The 20,793-nt window shown below is 40.7% G+C and overlaps 1 protein-coding gene across 7 annotated transcripts in view; it reads right to left on the bottom strand.

Moving 5' to 3' along the window:
- Positions 1-20,793, bottom strand: part of LTBP1 (latent transforming growth factor beta binding protein 1) — a 200,426-nt gene that overhangs the window by 54,389 nt on the left and 125,244 nt on the right. For 4 of the 7 annotated variants that reach the window (XM_035108252.3, XM_035108243.3, XM_035108245.3 and 1 more), the window contains 5 exons: positions 18,548-18,646; positions 10,200-10,325; positions 8,576-8,701; positions 7,086-7,205; positions 3,657-3,776 (listed from right to left, as the gene is read on the bottom strand). In XM_035108252.3, coding sequence (XP_034964143.2) covers positions 3,657-3,776; positions 7,086-7,205; positions 8,576-8,701; positions 10,200-10,325; positions 18,548-18,646 — 591 coding nt within the window. The remainder of the gene's footprint in view (positions 1-3,656; positions 3,777-7,085; positions 7,206-8,575; positions 8,702-10,199; positions 10,326-18,547; positions 18,647-20,793) is intronic. The other 3 variants (XM_035108244.3, XM_088666547.1, XM_035108248.3) reach the window with 1 other exon arrangement.

The raw sequence follows: 20,793 nt of genomic DNA, 5'->3' as shown, positions 1-20,793 counted from the left end.
ACTCCACACCAGCAAGTTGCATACAAAAAGTTCTCAGTTCCACAAATGGGAGTTTTTATTCCAGGCAGTGGTGTAGCATGGGTTGCCGGCACCCAGGGCGACGCAGAGGGGTGGGAAGTGGACAGAGTACACATCTGCATTGAGCTGCCTAACAGCATCCCCATCACCCAGGAGATTGCAACCTCAGAGTTAAGAAAAGAAGAATCATTCCGTCATCTGGACAGGCCACTTCCTGGTTCACACGGAGAAGCCATTTGCAACAGAGCCCAGTGACAGAAGCACACAGCTGTATTGAGACAGCACCAGTTGAAATTTTGCATCCCCCATAATTTTGCACCCAGGGCAAATTTTGTGCCCTCCCCATGCTATGCCACTGATTCCAGGGGTGGGGAACCTCCAGACTGGGGACCAAAAGCAACCTTCTAGTCTCTCCCCAGGCCACAACTCTCACTAGCCCTGCTTCTCATATCAGGAATTCCCCCCTGTTATAATCTGTCCTTAAAGTGTGATAATGTCTGGATGGAGAATAGAGGTATGTGTGTGTAGAATTCAATGGGACTTACTCCCAGGTAAGTGGGTTTGGAATTGAAGCCCTAATCTGCTTTCTACTATGAATCTGAAAAACCACTGGAACTCATCATTTATTATTATTATTATTCTTTTCACATGGACATTCACTTAAGAGTTATGTTTCAGCAGAAACACAAAGAGATAGGTCATTTTCTAAATAAAATATGCACTTAATGAAATAAAGCACTGCAATTTTTAAAAGGGCTTATTTATGGTTTGGTGGCAAGAGTTATTAATACAACTTGGACATAAAGAGCAAAATACCAACAGCATGTGCTAAACAGTGAGTGACGGAAACAAGACAACTTTATTCTGAGGGAGCCGGCATTTGTCCACAGACAGCTACATGGGTTAATATGCTAAGTAAGCGAGGGCTGGTGCTGCAGGGAAATGTAGGAGAGTGTAAGGGGAAGAGAGTATAGAGAACCTCCCCCTTGCATCAGGAGTAGCTCCTCCCCAAGCAGCGATGGAAGCGCGGGCTCTGAAGAGGCAAGTCAGGAAGCGGAGGGAGAGTTCCAGGTCTCTGGCAGCATGGGAGAGCCCCGGCTCCACAGGAGGGAAGAGAGAGAGGCGGAAAGGGGGGAAAGGGAAAGCACGGAGCGTAGACCTTTTCCCCCCAGTTCCGGAATTACGGAGGAGGAGAAAGGGGAGGAGATTCACTGTCCTGAGGCTATTATGTTGGGAGAAGTCGCGAAGGGGGGCAGTGCCGGATTCTGGATCTGAATAAGCAGACATGTTTCCAACACCTTGTTACACTGTAAATAGAGTGCACCAATAAAGACTGTTAAAAGACAAGCATGTGCATAGCTGCCAAGTTTTCCCTTTTCTCGCGAGGAAGCCTATTCAGCATAAGGGAATTTCCCTTTAAAAAGGGGAGAACTTGGCAGCTATGCATGTGGAAAGTCGTTACTCTGGAGTAGTCGCAACAACCTCTGACAGAGAGGAAGCTGCTTACCCGCTCTTCCCGGCTTAGGAAGAGTATTTGGTGAGTGCCAGTATGCGGTGTATTGCGGCACTAGTTCCGTCAGCCAGAGTGGGGGATCATCGAAAAGCTGCTCAACAGCTCAGCGAACTTACAAAAGAAGCTCAACAATTGTTGAGGGCTCCCCAAAATAGGGGTCGTCTTATACATGGGGTCATGTTATACATGGAAAAATATGGTATGTATTCAAGTCATGTTCGTACACCTCTAGCTTAGTGTGTTGTCTGTACCTGGGCTCAAGGTTTGTTCCTCTCTGTGGCACTCATTTGATCATCCTAATGCAGCCATTATGTCTATCCCTGTTAAGACTGATTAAAACGGTGTCTTCTCTCGCTTCATGTTCCTAATCATGGCTTGCAAGAAAACCCTCCAAGAAACGCATCAGAATCACATGGAGAACAGTGGTACACATTATGGGGCTGGCGCAGAGAAAACACCATATGGAGGCCATTCTAGGGAACCTCTGCATCACAGACATAATGTGCAGATCAGCCACAGGAGTTTCCAAGATTAAAGTGAAGACTAGCAGGAAGACCATTAAGTTGCACTGGGTATAAAATCCCCATGTGTGCAAGACCCAACTAGTTTCTGGGGTTTTACCATCTACTATCCCAGACATTTAAGTTTTTATCTACAAAAAGAAGGCTTTTAGAGAAGAAGAAAAGAAGAAAAGGTTTATAAAGGAGGAAAGTAAGTAGATATGTGGGAGGGCAGACAGATAATGGAAGTCTGTCTGCTTAAAGTCATAGGAAATGCTGAGTAAGCCTCTCAGAATTTGCCAGCCAAGCATTAACACAATAAGACTGAATCAAGACATACCTATCTGCTCTGCCTGTCATTTTAAAGTGTCCCTTTTGCTTTGAACATTGAAAGCAGACAGCACAGGATAAGATGCCAAGAGCCAGAGCCAATGTAAGCAATGACAAAAAAAGCCTCCTAACCTAGACACTGAAAAGCCATGCACCAGGATTCCAGACAACACAGGAAAATATAATTTCTTGTAGTTGGATTTTTTTCAGAAAAGTTAACTTCAGAAATGCATGGGCTGGTCTATTCAATGATACACATTGTAGGCAAAATAGATGAAAGTAAGCTGAACATTTTTTCAATTTAAAATAAAGTGAATTTTGACAACTACCTCATTTTCAGTTGTGTGAGTGGACTGAAAGAGCATGGCCAAGCCCTTAGAAAATACCACTGTTCTTTTACTCTGATGTGTATTTCACTGTGTATGAGCTTAAGGTTGAGCTTTGCAGAGCCTGAAGTGAAATATGAAGTGTAGAAAGGAATAGAGGGCTTGAATGTGCTTTCCTCACATACAAAGGAATTACTCTCTGCATTCAGTTTACTCTTGAATGATGCCAAAGCTAGATGTTTTCAGAGTCCCAGGTTACCTCCTCTCTTCTGTAAAGTGAAGCAAGATGAATGCCTGGTTGCTGAAACTGCACACCAAGGAAGTTGAGCAGGGAAACTCAGAACATGGCAGCATCGTATCACATGTTGACCCGTGACAGGGCCTTCTCAAAGATGGATCTCTGTTTGTGAAATGCCCTCCCTGGTGAGGTGCATCTCTCCCTCTCATAACTGACTTTTGGGATAAATTTTAAAAACATTCCTGTTTAACAAGGAATTTGATTCCTGAGAGGTACTGCTCCTGGCGAGCTTGAAATTAGCAAATGTGAGTGCACACAATTGTTCTAAATGTTTTTAGATTGTTTTAAATATTTTTTTTTTCATTTCATTTTAAATTGTATGGTTTTAACACTTTGATTTTTGCTGCTCTGGGCTCGTTTGGAAGGAAGGACAGGAGAGAAATTTAATAAATAAATAAATAAAATGTCTTGTTGTGGCAGGTAATTTCATTACCATGAGAGAGGAGAAGATACTGGGCTGCTGGTTTTAGCAACATCCATATACTTCCAGTGAAATCTAGTCGTGATGTGAGTCACAGTCAGTCTAATTATTCTTTATCTATCAAATACTAAGTCTACATATCACAGTTGCCAAGGGAAGTTAACATTCTTGCCCAAGACATGACACTGAAAAAGCCTCGAATAACTGCAACAATATTTGCAATAGAAAACATTTTCAACAAGGCATTTACCATAGCATTTCCCGTTCCAGCCTCTGAATCCATCTCTGCAAGGGACACATTGGTAAGAACCAGGACTGTTAATGCACTCTGCATCTGAACATGTGTGTGGAATTGTGCATTCATCAATATCTTTAAAAAGAAAACAAATGAAGTTTAAGATTTTAATAATCCATAAAGAGCAAAGGAATCTTAATGCTTTAATAGAATTTGGGGTGGTATGTTTTGAGCATTGGGTGCTATTGTCCTGAAGATGCAGATCTGAACAGAACCATTGAAGTACACTATGTGCTAGAATGCTGTGCTTGGTTAAATGATACCCAAGGTTACAGCTCTATTCACCTATGATGCTTACTAGGTGGTCTTAGGCAAGTCCCTGTCTCTTAGCCTAACATACCTTACAGAACAGCTTTCCAAACTGTGTGTCATGACACATTAATTTCTCAGCTGCAGTGTGTAGGTGTGTCGCGCGAACACTCCCTGGTCTCCTCCCGGCGCTGGAAAGGGGCTAGGTTAACCTCTGGTTTGCTGGCAAAATGACTTACTGTGTCACAAAATGATGCATGTCTAAAAAGCGTGTCACCAACATGAAAAGTTTGGAAAGCTACCTTACAGGGCTGTTGTGAAATTAAAAACACTGCTATGAACTCCTTGGAAAGGGGTAAAAAAATTGGGAAATAAACAAACACCTGATATATTTCAACTAATGATTAGACATATTTTTAAATTACCTTGCTAACGTAGGCAAAGATCCTAAGGTTATTTATTTGGAAACATGTTCCATTGGGTAAATGGGTTTCATTTTGAAGCTAAAATTGAAACATTTAAAACCACCTTATCACAACAAATTTAATATTTATATAAGCAAATTTATATTCATAATATGAGCAAATTTATATTTATAATATAAGCAAATATTTATATAAGCAAATTTAATATTATATAAGCATAAGGATATGACAATTTTTGGGTTTTGAAAGATCCCTGGTATGCAGATTTTATTTTTTTAAATAAAGCCAACAAAAACATAGATGTATAATAAATTATCAATGTGAAAAGTAAAACATGTGTCAGGAATAAGCTATATAAAAATACATACAAATCTAAATTTATGAATGGTCCCCTGCAGCTATCTTACACAGTTTCTTGTAATCTAAACTATGCACATAGTTTGCTGTAGTAATGAACATAAAGGAAGTATGAAACATTCCTTTCCTTTTCTTCCACTATATCAAATAGTGGTATCTTGACAGGTGAATACAGATTTCCTACTTGCAGAGGAAGACTCAATCAACAATTTCATTCTCTCTTCCTCATCTCCACTTAATGTGAGGATCATTTGGGACAAAATGGGACACATGACATATATTTGCATACAACATAAAGTTAGAGCCCTAGAGTCTAGACACTGCCTGAAGACTTTGGGCTTACAGCCTCATAACCTGTTATGCTTGCAAGAGATAGAACAAACTCCAAATAATGCGAACTGAGGGAAGAGGGAGACAGGGCCCAAGGGGAAGACAGGACAGTCTGCCTTTCTGCAGGTGACACTTCAGCCTCCATTTGCCCAAGGTCTCACATAGTTGTGAAAGGGAGGTAGGAAGGAGGGTGGATCAGCTCTTGAGAGTGGAGCTGTTTCCCAGGATTGTAGGCTAACCCAGCAAAACTAAAGGTGTCTAATATGGGTGACCACTTCCCATCGGCCTCTTCTCACAAGGAGAATGGTTTGTTACCCATCAGGCATAGACTTGACTTCAGTGGTACCAAGGGGACATTACAGCTGGCAAATCCAGCCACTCTCCCCAAGATTCTTGTAGGAAACCAGCTCCACTCTGATCGTATTGATGGATTATTATTCTCAATTGTTTTATTGATGTTGTCTTTCAATCAAGCCATGGCCTTTTTGATCCCATTTATTCAGGACTCTGCTCCTTTCTTCCTTTCACTGCAAATTCTGTTGCGAAAAATATACATAATTTTCACACCCTTGACACTTATGAGCACCAAATTGCGAAATCTAGATCTAAAGCGATCTTTCATTTTTTAAAAAATGAACATAAACCCAGTAATTCTTATATTAGCAAAAGCTGAAGCTGAGAGACTGCAGAAGAATATGCTAGCTTAAAAAAGGCATATTCTGATCGAAGGTGACAGGTATGAAAACAGAGTACAAAGACACTGATGATTAAGTAGGAGTAACTGAATATCATTTTAATTTATGAATGAATTTATGTTGATTTTTCTTTTTTAACTCAAGGGGATATTCAGGCCAAAACCTAACTCCACATGCACTGTAAGTTAGACGTGCTGGGACGTTTTGTTCTATAAAACGGTGGATTTTTGCCAATATTTTATTCCAAACCGCAAGTGGATTCCTTTGTAACAAGTGAAGTGATGAACTTTATTGTCAATGGCAATTTTATAAATAATTTCAACAGAACAAATTTACAGATAAAGTAGATAGTGAGGTTTCCAACTTTAACAATTTCCATTTTTAAAATTGAAGCTCTTACGCTCCCCCCCCCATTGTTTCAGGAGGGAACCTTCTATTGCTAAAGTTTAGCAACAGTGTTGGTTTGCTGTCCATGCTGATTTTGCTAGGTCATTTGGAACAGTGGCACACAGTATGGGAACCAGCACTGTCCCCATCTGGTTTATTAATCACAGGAGTGTCAGTGAGGAGACACTAGCAGGCAATCTGATACTAGCAGACCCTTGTCTGTAAATACCCACTATTAAGAAAAAGCAGCTCCACATTTTACGCTGCAGATATATTTACCACAGTTGTTCCTGAAGCAAATATGTGAACTGTGAATTATTATTACTAAGTGATCATGACAACAAGACCACCAACCTTCAACAGGAATTCCCAGGGTGGTGAACAATTTATAATAAGACAGAGAATAAAATGTCAATAACTATACCAAATAACATTTATCCTGAACAACAACATTGTGACTAACAAGCAGCAGCAGCACAGAACATAACCATAAAGTGATAGCACAACCATCTCTTTAACCTCTGATGTCTAGGCAGAACGAACAGCTGGTGATGAATAGGCACCAATGAAGGGAATAGAAATATCCAACGGGAAGAAATTCCCATGATATATCTATAGCTTTAAAGTCTTGACACATGTACACAGGTGTTTACGGATGCATGCCTGGCATTCATTCACGTTTTGTACTTTTGCTGTGAAGAAACCCTTGGAAACACAATTTATCTGTAAAGATGAAGAGAGACAGTAGAGCGCAATGGAAGGATAGGGTAGGCTATGCATTCTCGCATCATCCGTCCTGAGACTACCATGTTAGTGTCCTCAAATTCATAAACATTGCTCTCTATGGCACAACTTCCTCGGATGGCTTTTCCAAAGGAATTAAGGAAACCACTAATAATGTCTGTGGATGATTATTCCAACATTTCAGAGTGCCAACCTACCTTCACACTGGCCTCTCCTGTTCATACGGAATCCAGTGTCACAAGCACATATGTATGAGCCAATGGTATTTATACAGCGTCCTTCCCCACAGGTGTGAGATCCAGAACATTCATCAACATCTAGAAACCAAAATGAATACAAAAGTTAAATATGTACTATAAATACACTAGTCTTCCTTTTATTTTTAAGAATACACACATTTACAGAGGATGAAAGTCAACATCATTCCAATATGATTGCTCAATCAGTGCAAGCATTCCTAGTTGCCAGCTGCAATCTTCTCCTTTCTCTTCCCCTTGCACACTATTCTAAGGGTGCTCCCAACTCTCCAGAAAGTCCTGTTGCACTAGTGGAATCCTTGCACAAGTTTCTGTTAGGGTTAGCTGAATCTGCCCAGAATTCTTATTCGTAGGGCCATGTAAATTGTTAATTTTATCACTCACAAGACTGGCTGCTTACTTGCATAAACAGCCTATTAGCTGGGGAGCTCACGGATCTTAGTTGCAACAACTACAACCTGTAAGGTCAATATTCTTGCTTTAGTAATTGCAGGTGTTACTAGGACCAAGATCCATGAGTTTATTTGCTTACTAACATTTACTGTGCTTCAGTCATGGCCCTGATCATGTAAGAGGGCCATTTGTCCAGCCACCTTCCAGCAGAGACTTTCTATTTGGGTGCCTTGCTACAATACCTCTAAGAATGCTCTATGGGACATAGGAAGCCGCCTTGTACCAGCTCAGTACTGTCTACAGCAGGATAGGCAACATGGGAGCCTCCAGATGTTGCTGGACTACAAATCCCATCACCCCCCAACCATCAGCCATAATATAAACTAAACTCTGATGCTGGTTGCCATGGTTTGAAAAGCAGTAGGCCTTACAGTAGGCCTGTACACTGAGTTCCTGAACAGCAGCCACAGACTGCTACCCATTTAATCTGTGGATACAAACCTGACAAAAGTTCTCCATGTAAGTGTATCTCCAGGAACAGTCACAGCAAATCACACAAACAATACCATGAATGTTCAAAATGGTCCTATGTTAACATTTGAAAGAACTTCTTTAGTGTCACTTAGAAATGGTATTCACATTTGAGAGGAACCAATTACAGAGATGTTTGGGTTGCTAACGATCTATGTGAAATCTATTCTCATACATGGGAGAGAGAGAGAAAAAAACCTATCCTCCAAACATATTTTATGACTTCAGCTCTTACAGCAACATTATATTTTCAAGGAAGTAAAACTGCACAGATAAATATTTAGGAAGACAGAATGAGTAAATGACTTGCCCTCTGTAATGGTGGTCAATCTTTATTAAGAAATACTCTATGAACAAAAAGAGCAACCTAAGCATTAAGCACCCAGTCCAGTGCTTGTGTAAATCAATGTAAGTAGTTTTCCAATGACCTCAACAGATTTCAAACTCCAACTCTTAGCTATTAGCCCCAAGTATTAAGAGCTCGTTTCATAAAGCACAGTAGTTACCAACACAGTCTGTTCCTTGTTCACTGGCCATGAACCCTGCCTGGCAAATGCATAGGAAGCTTCCTTCTGTATTTTCACAACGCCCAAGGGAGCAGAGATGGGGAGCCTGAGTACATTCATTAATATCTGTTAAAGAAATAAAAAACAAAGATTGTACTCTGTCATGACCATCACTTCACTTCGCCCAATGTACACAAGACACTAAAATGAAAGACAGACTCTATTAGTACAGACAGATTTGTTTCCACGGAGGTGAACAATAAAGATTTGGTATAAAATTCTGATTCAAAAAGCAGACTTATTGGCTTAAAATTTCAGAGTATTACTTTATACCAGCTTTCAGAGTATTACTTTTCCTTGAAGGAAGGAACTATACTTACAAGTAAGTGTTCTTTCAGAAAGAACTTTATGTATATGGGAGTCAAATACTATATGCCAGCAGATTCTGGAACCTCTCAGAACCAGGGCTAGTGAAGGGTACTCCTTCTCTTTACACAGTTATAAAATGGGGCAGTAAAAAGAAGCCTAGCAGACATTCATTTGCTTGCAATACTTATCATAAAATTCCTTGCACTCCTGTTAGGATTCCAAAGCACAGTCTAGGAGGAGGTAAAATATAAAGACTCCTTGAAGCACCTCAGTTTTCCTAATTTACAAGCGCCATCCTTTGTACATGCAGGATAATATAGAACAGGTTGTGTCCCAAGATACATGTAGGGAGTGTACAGTTCAGGGATGGGGACCATGTGGTTTCTAGGCTGCATCAACAGAAGTATACTGTCCTGATCAAGGCAAGTAATAGTATCACTCTATGCTGCCTTGCTCAGACGACATCTGGAATACAGTGTCCAGTTTGGGGTGCCACAATTTAATAAGGATATTGACAAGTTGGGGCATATGCAGAAGAAGGAGACTAAGGTTATCAAGGGCCTGGAAAACAAGCCGCATGAGGGACAGTTGAAGGAGTTGGCTATGTTTAGCTTTGACAGTGAGAAGAGCCATCTTCAAATATCTCAAGGGCTGTCACATAGAAGAGAAAGCAAGCTTGTTTTCTCCTGCTTTAGAGGCTTGGGCCCAAATCAATAGCTTCAAGTTACAAGAAAGGAGATTACTGTAAGAAAGAAGAACTTTCTGACAGTAAGATCTGTTCAACAGTGGAATGGTCTCCCTCAGGAAGTGTGCACTCGCTGACTCTTTTTCCTTGCAGGTTTTTAAGCAGTGGTCAGATGGCACCTGTCACATATACTTCAGTGAAGATCCCTGCATTGCAGGGGGTTGGACTAAATGACCCTTGGGGTCCCTTCCAACTCTACAATTATATGATTCTATGTTTTTGGACTCCCATCAGCTCCAGTCAGTGTGGCCAATTGTCAGGGATGATGGCAGCTGTAGTCCAACAACATCTGAAGGGCCCCGTTTCCTCATACCTGGTACAGAAGAGCTGCAAAGTTCTATGAGAACAAGGGAGATCTTTTAAAAAATGTATTTTGACCAAGATTAAGAGCCAAGAAGAGAAGAAGCCATTCTTATTTACCATAGTTGCTTCCTACAAATGACAGGTTACATTTCTTCAAATCCTTCACCCACTGATCAGTTTAGCAAAGGCAAAGAAAAATTCCCATACCAGAACATTTTGTTTGTTGATCATTAAGCTTGTATCCATCATTGCAGAAACAGGTGTATCCCACAGGCAAATTAACACAATGTCCTGCTCCACAAATATCTGGGTTCACTGTACACTCGTTGATTTCTAAATAGAAAGAAAAACATACCTGGAGCAGGCCGTTTAAAACATTTGCGTAAGTCTACTACTATTCTCAATTTAAAAAGGAAGAAAAACCATTCAGAGTGGCTGGGGCAACTGAGTCAGATGGGTGGGGTGCAAATAATAAAATTATTATTCCAGCCGCTTGTTATCCAACCCAGTGGCTCAACAGTGGCTGTGGAGTAAGAATCCAGTACAGAGTTTCTATGAAACAATACTTAAAATAAACAGCCTGTCATGCCTCCTACAAAAGCTTGCCCTTCCGTTCCCTATATTGACATACAACTACCCAAATGCATCTGGAAATCAAGTGAAAGGAACTGGCCTGTAAACATGCAAGACATGTTTGATAGAGACCCAGGATGGCCTCTTAACTTCCTAACTCAATGTTAGATCCATATGAAACTGCAGCTCAAGGGTCTCCTCAGTGAATGGGTCAAGATGTGCTGTGTACACCATTTTCTTCTTTGGAATAGTTATGTGGAATTTGTAAGTGAACTGAAGCATGGTTTTAATCTTTATAGAAAAAAAGAAACTCCTGGTAGTTATTGTCAAATGTTGATGCACGTATTGTAAGCATCTTCCACCTTCTCATCTCAGGGTTAAGACTGGAGCGTGCCAAACCTTCAGGGCTTAAGGGTTGACATTCTGGATAAGTTGCTCCATGTTAAAAAGCCACACACATTCTCCCCCAAGTTTTATCAACCTAAACCTTCATATTAAAAGTTCCTAATGGTGCTGGTCCAGTTGCTTCCAGGGGCAAGCTTGACTTCATCCACAGGCTATTCTTTAGGCAATAGTTACTCCACAACTCCTGAAAGCTGAAGCAGAACTCATCCAGTTAAGGGGAGTAAGCCCTGACTCACCTCGGAAGAAAAGAACCAGTGACACTAGCAGGGACTTTGTCTACTAAAGCCTGAGAACATTTTGCTTGTGTCTGCTTGCACAACCAACCAATAGTTTAGACGCTAGGAAGTCAAACTTCCCTGCTGCAATGTGATTTGTGATTAAGAAGTGAAAGCACAAGAAGTGTCTCAATAAAACTCCATCTTCAAATTGGCAGGTATTTCCATGTAGCCACTATGGTGGATTCTGGGACATCAAGCAACTTTATCCACACTGACTTTGTGGTTTAGAATTCCATCCTTATCAACCCTATAACAAAAGCAGCAAAAAGGGACACAGATCTGTGGAGGTTGGGGACTGAACCCCCTTAATTTGCCTGAAGCCAGGCCCGGTAATTAAGTCAAAAGGATATGCAATGTTTGCTAATAATGCACACACTGTAGAAACATTTTTCATATGCACCACAGCATTTAGGTAGATAACCAAGGGCATAGGAAGTTCCATCCTTTACATTTTCTGTACAATGTCTGCCTCCAAAAATTGCCTTCTGTAACCTATTCAATACTGAAAGTGGCATCATATTTTATATATAAATATTTTTATTAAATGTAAACAAAACAAATTATCAGACAATGTAAGCAATTACTTCCCCCTTTATTCCCTCCCTCCCTCTCTCACCCTCCAAAGACTTCCCTCAGCTCCCCTCTCTGATTTGATTATACATACTATTATCTGCATGTTATAAAATCGTACATATCACCACCTTATCTATCATATGTTTTACTAATAAATTTGTGGATGTTTATTCAAAACATGCCAAGGAGTCCAAATCCTTCTGTTGTCTTCCAAATCATTTTGGCTTTCTTGGAGGCCTCCCACAGTCCCCATAATGGCTTTCTGTTCCTCTTTCAGATGGCCCAGTTACTCACTGTTCCCCCCCCCCAGCCCAACTTAATCCACTTTAGTTTCTAAGTTGTTAACCTTTTTACCCAACTTCCCAAACTGTTCCATAAATAAATCAGTAGATTTTTCCAAGTCAGGTTGCATTTGTTGCGCCAGACTTTTCATTGACTGGGCCATCTCTTTCCTAAATTCAATAAATTGCTGTGTGAGAAAGTCAGTGTAACCTGCTTTTTCTGTTGTTGTCTCTTCCTGTACACTTGAACAGTCTTCTCTCAATGGAGGCCTTCCTAGTAAGAGCTCCTGTATCATGTTTCCCTTTTTCCATATCTGCACTAGAGGACTTTCCCACAGCTGACATCTTTATTACGATCTGTTCAAGCCCCCACCTGCGTTTCCTAGTTCTGCCCAGAAATGAAAGTATTTTCCCACTCCCGAGCTGAACCATGATGTCTCCCCTTTACCCCTTTGGGCCCTTCCCCCCTCCATGCAAATCCTTGCAAAGAAACGAGAGAAAGAAAAGAAAAAGTAAAAAGACCAGAATAATAATATAAAAAGAGTGGATGCTACCAATCTGTTCCAATACCTCTATCACCCAGAGATTAGTTACCGTAGTTAGCACAGTCAAATCCTACTTATCAAAATTAACAGGCCCAATATCCAACAGGACAATTCAAACATAGAATATAACCAAAAAATGAACAAAACCAGCACAAACAATCAAAGCAAAATTATATACTTCTCTTCAGCAGTTCTTTCCCTTTCCAAGAAAGTGGCGATGAATGGAGAGTAGCCAACTTTTTAATTGTAATCCAATATGTTATAGTCCAATTCTTTAACTTGCAATCCAATATATTATATCCCAAATCTTCAATTTTTAAGCTTTAATAGGTATGCTTCCAAAGATGTCCGAAAGTATTAAAATGTTTTTTGCTGGCAGATAGTGTTGCAGTAAGGTTCCCTGGTCTCAGTCAGCACTTATCTTCCAATGCAACTCCAGCTATTGCAGGTTCTCTTTTCCTTCTGGGGGATTCCTCTCCCAGTATAAATAGAGAGTTCTCCTGTTTAGCCTCGGTTTGTGCCTCCAAGTTCCATGGTTTAGAATTTTAAAGCCTGTATTTCCAATCTCTTCACGCAAAAATCTTTTTGCCTTCTACTCTTCCAAATATCAAACTGTCAAATTATATCTCCACCAACTGCCATTGTATCTCCACCGAAGGGCAACCTGACACAACTGTAGCCCATATGTATCCAAAATAAAGAGTCTCTTAAAACTTCAAGTTGCTAAAAAGTCTCCATTAGCTGCTGCTTATACTCCTCTCCCATTCACAAAGAATTCTTTGCAGAGCCTGTCTGCAGAAATCAGAAGCTGACTTCCTTTTTGGCTTCCATTTTACCAAATTAATTAATTTGTGCCTAATTTCTTCTTTAGAGGTAAAAGTCAAAAAAAGAAACCTTTACTCAGAAGATCCACTGCTTTCGGCGATGGTACGTGGCTTCGGCTGTAGGGTGCGATGGAGCCATGAGCGGACTCAAGCCTCTTCCCCTCCTCCCTTGCAAAGACAGCGCCGGGGAGATCGGGGTTTTGGCGAGTTCCCAATGCTCTGCTGGACCCCTGGAGTCCCCACTTATCCGTGGGGAGTTTTTCCGGGGGGGGGTGCACCTAGCCCTGGCGCTCACTCCCAGAGCCCTAACAGCCTGGACCTGTCGTCTTTTAGTCAGACGACACAGAGCGCACCGTGGCTTCCTATTAAAATGCACAGTCCAAGATGCTGAGAGAAGCTATGGTACTGAAATGAATACTGATTATACAATTTGCCCAGACAACTACCACAGAATATGAAATAGTGGGATCTGCAGTATATTTATTATTATTATTATTATTATTATTATTATTATTATTATTATTAACTTTTACTACAGTCCTTTTACTGATACACAGAATAGCACCTGTCATTTATCTCATCTGTCCTACAAAGCATTCTCTTATTTGGCCCAAAAGATCATCCAGCAAGCACATAGCTTAATGTGCTAGCTAACAATGTAATCCTGTCAAGAGAACAAGCTGGTCATCACAAACACTCTCTTCCAACAACACAAGAGACGACTCTACACATGGATATCACCAAATGGGCAGCATCGAAATCAGATTGATTATATTCTCTGCAGCCAAAGATGGAGAAGCTCTATACAGTCAGCAAAAACAAGACCTGGAGCTGACTGTAACTCAGATCATCAGCTTCTTATAGCAAAATTCCAGCTTAAACTGAAGAAAGTAGGAAAAACCACTGGGCCAGTAAGATACAATCTGAATCAAATCCCTTATGAATACACAGTGGAAGTGAGGAACAGGTTTAAGGATTTAGATTTGGTGGACAGAGTGCCTGAAGAACTATGGATGGAGGCTCGTAACATTATACAGGAGGCAGCAAAGAAAACCATCCCAAGGAAAAGGAAATGCAAGAAAGCAAAATGGCTGTCCAACGAGGCCTTAAAAATAGCGGAGGAGAGGAGGCAAGCAAAATGCAAGGGAGAAAGGGAAAGATACAGGAAACTGAATGCAGATTTCCAAAAAACAGCAAGGAGAGACAAGAGGGTCTTCGTAAATGAGCAATGCAAAGAAATAGAGGAAAACAATAGAATGGGGAAAACCAGAGATCTGTTCAATAAAATTGGAGACATGAAAGGAACATTTCGTACAAAGATTACCATAATCAAGGACAAAAGTGGTAAGGACCTAACAGAAGCAGAAGACATCAAGAAGAGGTGGCAAGAATACACAGAGGAGTTATACCAGAAAGATATGGAGGTCTCGTACACCCCAGGTAGTGTGGTTGCTGACCTTGAGCCAGACATCTTGGAGAGTGAAGTCAAATGGGCCTTAGAAAGCACTGCTAATAACAAGGCCAGTGGAAGTGATGATATTCCAGCTGAACTGTTTAAAATTTTAAAAGATGATGCTGTTAAGGTGCTACACCCAATATGCCAGCAAGTTTGGAAAACTCAGCAATGGCCAGAGGATTGGAGAAGATCAGTCTACATCCCAATTCCAAAGAAGGGCAGTGCCAAAGAATGCTCCAACTACCGCACAATTGCGCTCATTTCACAAGCTAGCAAGGTTATGCTTAAAATTCTACAAGGCAGGCTTAAGCAGTATGTGGACCGAGAACTCCCAGAAGTGCAAGCTGGATTTCGAAAAGGCAGAGGAACCAGAGACCAAATAGCAAACATGCGCTGGATTATGGAGAAAGCTAGAGAGTTCCAGAAAAACGTCTACTTCTGCTTCATTGACTATGCAAAAGCCTTTGACTGTGTCGACCACAGCAAACTATGGCAAGTTCTTAAAGAAATGGGAGTGCCTGATCACCTCATCTGTCTCCTGAGAAATCTCTATGTGGGACAAGAAGCTACAGTCAGAACTGGATATGGAACAACTGAGTGGTTCAAAATTGGGAAAGGAGTACGACAAGGTTGTATATTGTCTCCCTGCTTATTTAACTTATATGCAGAATTCATCATGCGAAAGGCTGGACTAGATGAATCCCAAGCCGGAATTAAGATTGCCGGAAGAAATATCAACAACCTTAGATATGCAGATGACACAACCTTGATGGCAGAAAGCGAGGAGGAATTAAAGAACCTTTTAATGAGGGTGAAAGAGGAGAGCGCAAAATATGGTCTGAAGCTCAACATCAAAAAAACCAAGATCATGGCCACTGGTCCCATCACCTCCTGGCAAATAGAAGGGGAAGAAATGGAGGCTGTGAGAGATTTCACCTTCTTGGGCTCCTTGATCACTGCAGATGGTGACAGCAGTCACGAAATTAAAAGACGCCTGCTTCTTGGGAGAAAAGCAATGACAAACCTAGACAGCATCTTAAAAAGCAGAGACATCACCTTGCCGACAAAGGTCCGTATAGTTAAAGCTATGGTTTTCCCAGTAGTGATGTATGGAAGTGAGAGCTGGACCATAAAGAAGGCTGATCGCCGAAGAATTGATGCTTTTGAATTATGGTGCTGGAGGAGACTCTTGAGAGTCCCGTGGACTGCAAGAAGATCAAACCTATCCATTCTTAAGGAAATCAGCCCTGAGTGCTCCCTGGAAGGACAGATCGTGAAGCTCAGGCTCCAATACTTTGGCCACCTCATGAGAAGAGAAGAATCCTTGGAAAAGACCCTGATGTTGGGAAAGATTGAGGGCACTAGGAGAAGGGGACGACAGAGGACGAGATGGTTGGACAGTGTTCTCGAAGCTACGAACATGAGTTTGACCAAACTGCGGGAGGCAGTACAAGACAGGAGTGCCTGGCGTGCTATGGTCCATGGGGTCACGAAGAGTCGGACACGACTAAACGACTAAACAACAACAACAATGTAATCTATTAACATAGCTGCCAAGTTATCCCTTTTTTAAAGGGATTTTCCCTTATGCTGAATAGGCTTCCTCGCGAGAAAAGGGAAAACTTGGCAGCTATGTCTATTAATAGCATATACATTTTTTTTAAAAAAAGAAAGCAACTGTTTATTAGGCAAACTTGGCCTCAAATGGTATACTGATGGATGTTGCAAAGATTCAACAAATATAGAGCATTCAGAGAGATAGAGATAAACACTGAATTTAGAAATTGCATGGTCTGCTGGAATATATCACTAAGTTTATAGCAAACTACACAGCTGGTAGTACTTAACTAAGAAAAACCCTTTGCAAAGATAAATTGAAGCCAGAGTATTAAAGAAAGTTCCAGAGCCTAGAGAATATAGAAATATCATCACTACTGTTGAAATTCTTTGATCCGCTGGAAAGGGTTGATCAAAATTTTCCTCACAGATGCTCTGGAGGAGAGACATTAATAAGATGCTATGCTACATGGCTGTACTGCATGCCACTCCTAAGAAACAAGTGTGCGCACTAGGGGTAGAAAACTTAACACTCGTCACTTTTAAACACAGAACTATGACAGAATTCCTGAATAAATGTAACAATCATAGAAAAAGAGGTGTGGTTCTCTTGTGGATCAGGAAATGGTTAAGTTTCAGGAAGCAGGGGGTAGGAATAAAGGAAAGTAGAAAGTGGAACCCTCCACTTGGAAACTGTGCTTTTTAACTTGTTCATAAAGAACCTAGATCTAGGAGTGAGCAATAAGATGACCAAGGTGATAATATGACAATAAGTTGTTCAGTGTTTTTGAAACAAACAAAAAAAGGGTTCTGAAGAACTCCAAAAGGGCCTTTCCAAACTTAGTGAATTGTCAGTAAAATGTCAAATGCAATTCAATGCAGAAAAGTGTAAAATGATGCATACTGGGGCAGGAGAAGAATCTTAATTTCTCATACATGCTCATGGGGCCGGAACAGGTGGTGGAGGATCAAGACCTTGGAGTCAATGAAGATGTTGACTCAGGGTGCAATAACTGTGAAAAAGGCAAATTCCATTAGGGATCATTAGGAAAGGAATTTTAAATAAAACTGCCAATCTCTTGGAGGTGAATCCTGGAAACCTGCTAGGCTTTTCCCACCTAGCCTAGAAAGGTGCGACCCTTTCTACAAAAGCTGAGGGAGTATGTTTCTCAAAGAATGACTTCCACACACAACCCATTTCTAGAACAGATTCTGGAAACGATCCCCAAATTATTATTTTTATTAGGCACCTTTAGAAATCAGTGCGATTTTCTCAAGCTTTCATTATGGAATATGGGTAAATCACAAGATCGCTCACCATGTCATGTCTGTGTCTTTTCATATGCTTTTTTTTTTTAAATGCATTTTTATTAAAGATTTTCTTGGTCTACAAAAGTATGTGCAATGTCTCTCTCTTTTTTCAAGTAACATTTTTTACAGATCAGTTTTTTACAGACATTAGGAAGAAAAGAGGGAGAGAGGTGGAGGGGGAGAGGTGAGTAGGGGTGAAGTCAGGGGGCGATGTTTCTACTTTACTTAATATACGAGGGGGTTTGTGTCAGTGTCACTTGTACAGGTTCTTTGCTATGCTTTTAAGGGGGATATGCGTTAATGCACTGCTTACAGAAAAAGGCATTTTAAGAGCTTTGGGGAGGCATATTTGCATAAAGGATGCGTCCTGAAATGTAATGTGCCTGTATGTGGAGCTGACCAGAAACTGCCCCCACATGTTGAACCATGGTATACAAACCTGCAAATACACTCTTGGGAGAGTGCAGGAAGCAGGTGGGTGGAATCCTTCAGACTCCTCTATTTTATATACACAACATAAGTCAACTGTGAACTGCATGCTGTCCATATGACCAGACTTGCTGAAAATAAACCACTTAACATACAATTCCACCTTCTTAAACTGAACATTCTTGGCCCTGAATTTTCCTGTGTTCTGCTGCTCTATTCTTCCTGTTTGATGCTCTAATAGCCCTCAGTTATTTGGGAGTATGCACCCATTTGTATGCACCCATTTCCCCAGCCATTTTTTGTGGGGAAAGCATGCATCATACCTGTAACTTGAGTCGGTGCTATTACTTGACTAGCACTTGAAGTAGACACATCTGGGCCAACTTCTACAGGCACAGGAGGAGAGGTTTTTTCAACTACTACTGTGCAAAAGAAAAGAGAAAATTATTTACATATGAGGAAGGCAAGTTTTAAAATAACGTGCATGGCTTAATGAACTAATAATTAATGGAAAACTGTAGTAAGGGTCTCTTTATATGTTTCTAGGTGGTGCATGTTACAGACTCCCATTGTGTATCTTCTAAAATCCTGAATTTTGAAGAAACTGCACATCTTCCTTTAGTTGCTAGTGCCTTTTGCTCCCCACAAAACATGCCCAGAGTGCATGTGTTATTATAAGGAGATGCACAATACTGTTATATGCTTTAGTCTTACCAAGCAGCAAACACATGAACATCTGCTAAATTACTCAAAATAATTTCTTATTTTGAACACTGACTAACAGTCTGACCTATTTGTTACTCTGGTGCATGTGAAAGAAATCTGGAACTGCGTAAAACTAATAAAGCAAGTATAGTGACGAAACTTCACTGCCTAAGCATCATTGAATGAGATGTTTGAAATACAAGAGGGATTTTGGTACCAATTTCGTAAAAATTGTTCCTAATTCAATTCACTTTTTCGTGCCTAAGTCTACCACATTCAGAGAGATGAAAAGGATTTCCAAATCATTATCCGTTTGAATTAAATCTATTTCTCTTACACTTCAACATATGTCCCTCCATAAAATTTTTGCACATAAAAATTCATGGGCACAATTAACCAAGCACAGCTGCTGTACAACCTCCATTGAGTTCAGTAGACTCATTAGTAATCCAAAGCTTCATGGGTTTCACAGGTTCATTGCTCACTGGCTAAGTAGAGAGTACTTTATCACACTGTGTTGCACACAGTGAACAGTTTTGCAGTCATTTCCCTTCTTAAGCCTGCTTCAGGCATAATGATAGAAGAGATAACATTGTAACCGTTGTAAGGAGATCAGGAGCATAGCATGGGATTGCATGCTCCTCCTCCCCTTTGCCAGAGCAAATTATCCCCCTCCCTTCCTTGGATATATATATATATATATATATCCTTTCAGTAGCATACTCTCATGCCAGCTAATAAAAAAATAAAATCAATGAAAGAGACCAAAACAACAAATCACAACAAAAATACACAGCCCCCCAAAATAATAAAGTAATAAAGCACAGAAGCATCCCTGGAGCTAGGTAGAATCAAGTTCAGCTAATGTTTAACAAGGCCTGGAAGAAGAGAAAGGTCTTTGCCTAGCATTGGAAAGGTTTAGGAAAAGCCACTACCGTGTTTCTCCAAAAATAAGACACCGTCTTATATTTATTTTTCCTAAAAAAACACACACACAGTGGCTTATTTTCAGGGGATGTCTTATTTTTTTTATTAAGTATGGTACAGTTTAACCTACAAGGTTAAACTGCCTATCACTATGGCTTATTTTCGGGGTATGGCTTATTTTCGGGGTATGGCTTATTTTCGGAGAAGCACGGTAGTGAGCCTTCCCAGGGACTGCATTCCAAAAACAGCAGAAACATTCCTTCCATTGGTTGCAATCCATCTGAGTTCAGCAGATGGAGAGACCTAAGAAGATACTCTAATAATGAGTATCTTTCTATTCCTATTTGAGAAAAGGATGCCCCTTTAGGTCCCCATGTCCCGAGCAGGGGCGGATTTACAGCAGGACAGTGCAAGCAGTGCGGTCGCACCAGGGGCTGGCACTAAACTGAAATGCATCCAGATCTGGATTTGTATAGCAACCACCAACTCTAGCACATTGACCAGGAAGGGTAGATTGAAGGGTCTCACAACCTTTCTCTCTCACAAGGAAGCATGTTCTTGGACCCAGCTGACGAACCCTCACCTGCTATATGTTATAAGCCAAGGGAGTCAAGAAACAAGGAGACAGTCGGCAACACCCCACTAAGCACCTTTTACATAGCCTTGGGGTGTAACAACTAATATTCACCCAACAAAGCTGGGCAACAAGGTTTCCTGTGCACATTCATTGTTTGAAGGCAGAATCAGTGGCATCCAAATTAAAGCAAGTAAAAGTGAGCAGTGTTGAGGGAGGAACTGGCTGAGTCCAAATCCGAAGTGGTCTCATCTGATCTGTATCTCCCAGACTAATGTGTGGATTGGAACATAGTCCAGAATTCTGAATCAAACAATTCTGATTTAGTGGTCCTACTTTATTCCTTTCTTTAAACTGGTAACT

Source organism: Zootoca vivipara, chromosome 3 (assembly GCF_965207765.1).
Source record: "Zootoca vivipara chromosome 3, rZooViv2.hap1.1, whole genome shotgun sequence".
In the NCBI taxonomy this organism is placed as follows: domain Eukaryota; kingdom Metazoa; phylum Chordata; class Lepidosauria; order Squamata; family Lacertidae; genus Zootoca; species Zootoca vivipara.
The sequence above is the reverse complement of the archived record's forward strand: the minus strand, read 5'-3'. Positions and strand labels throughout refer to the sequence as shown.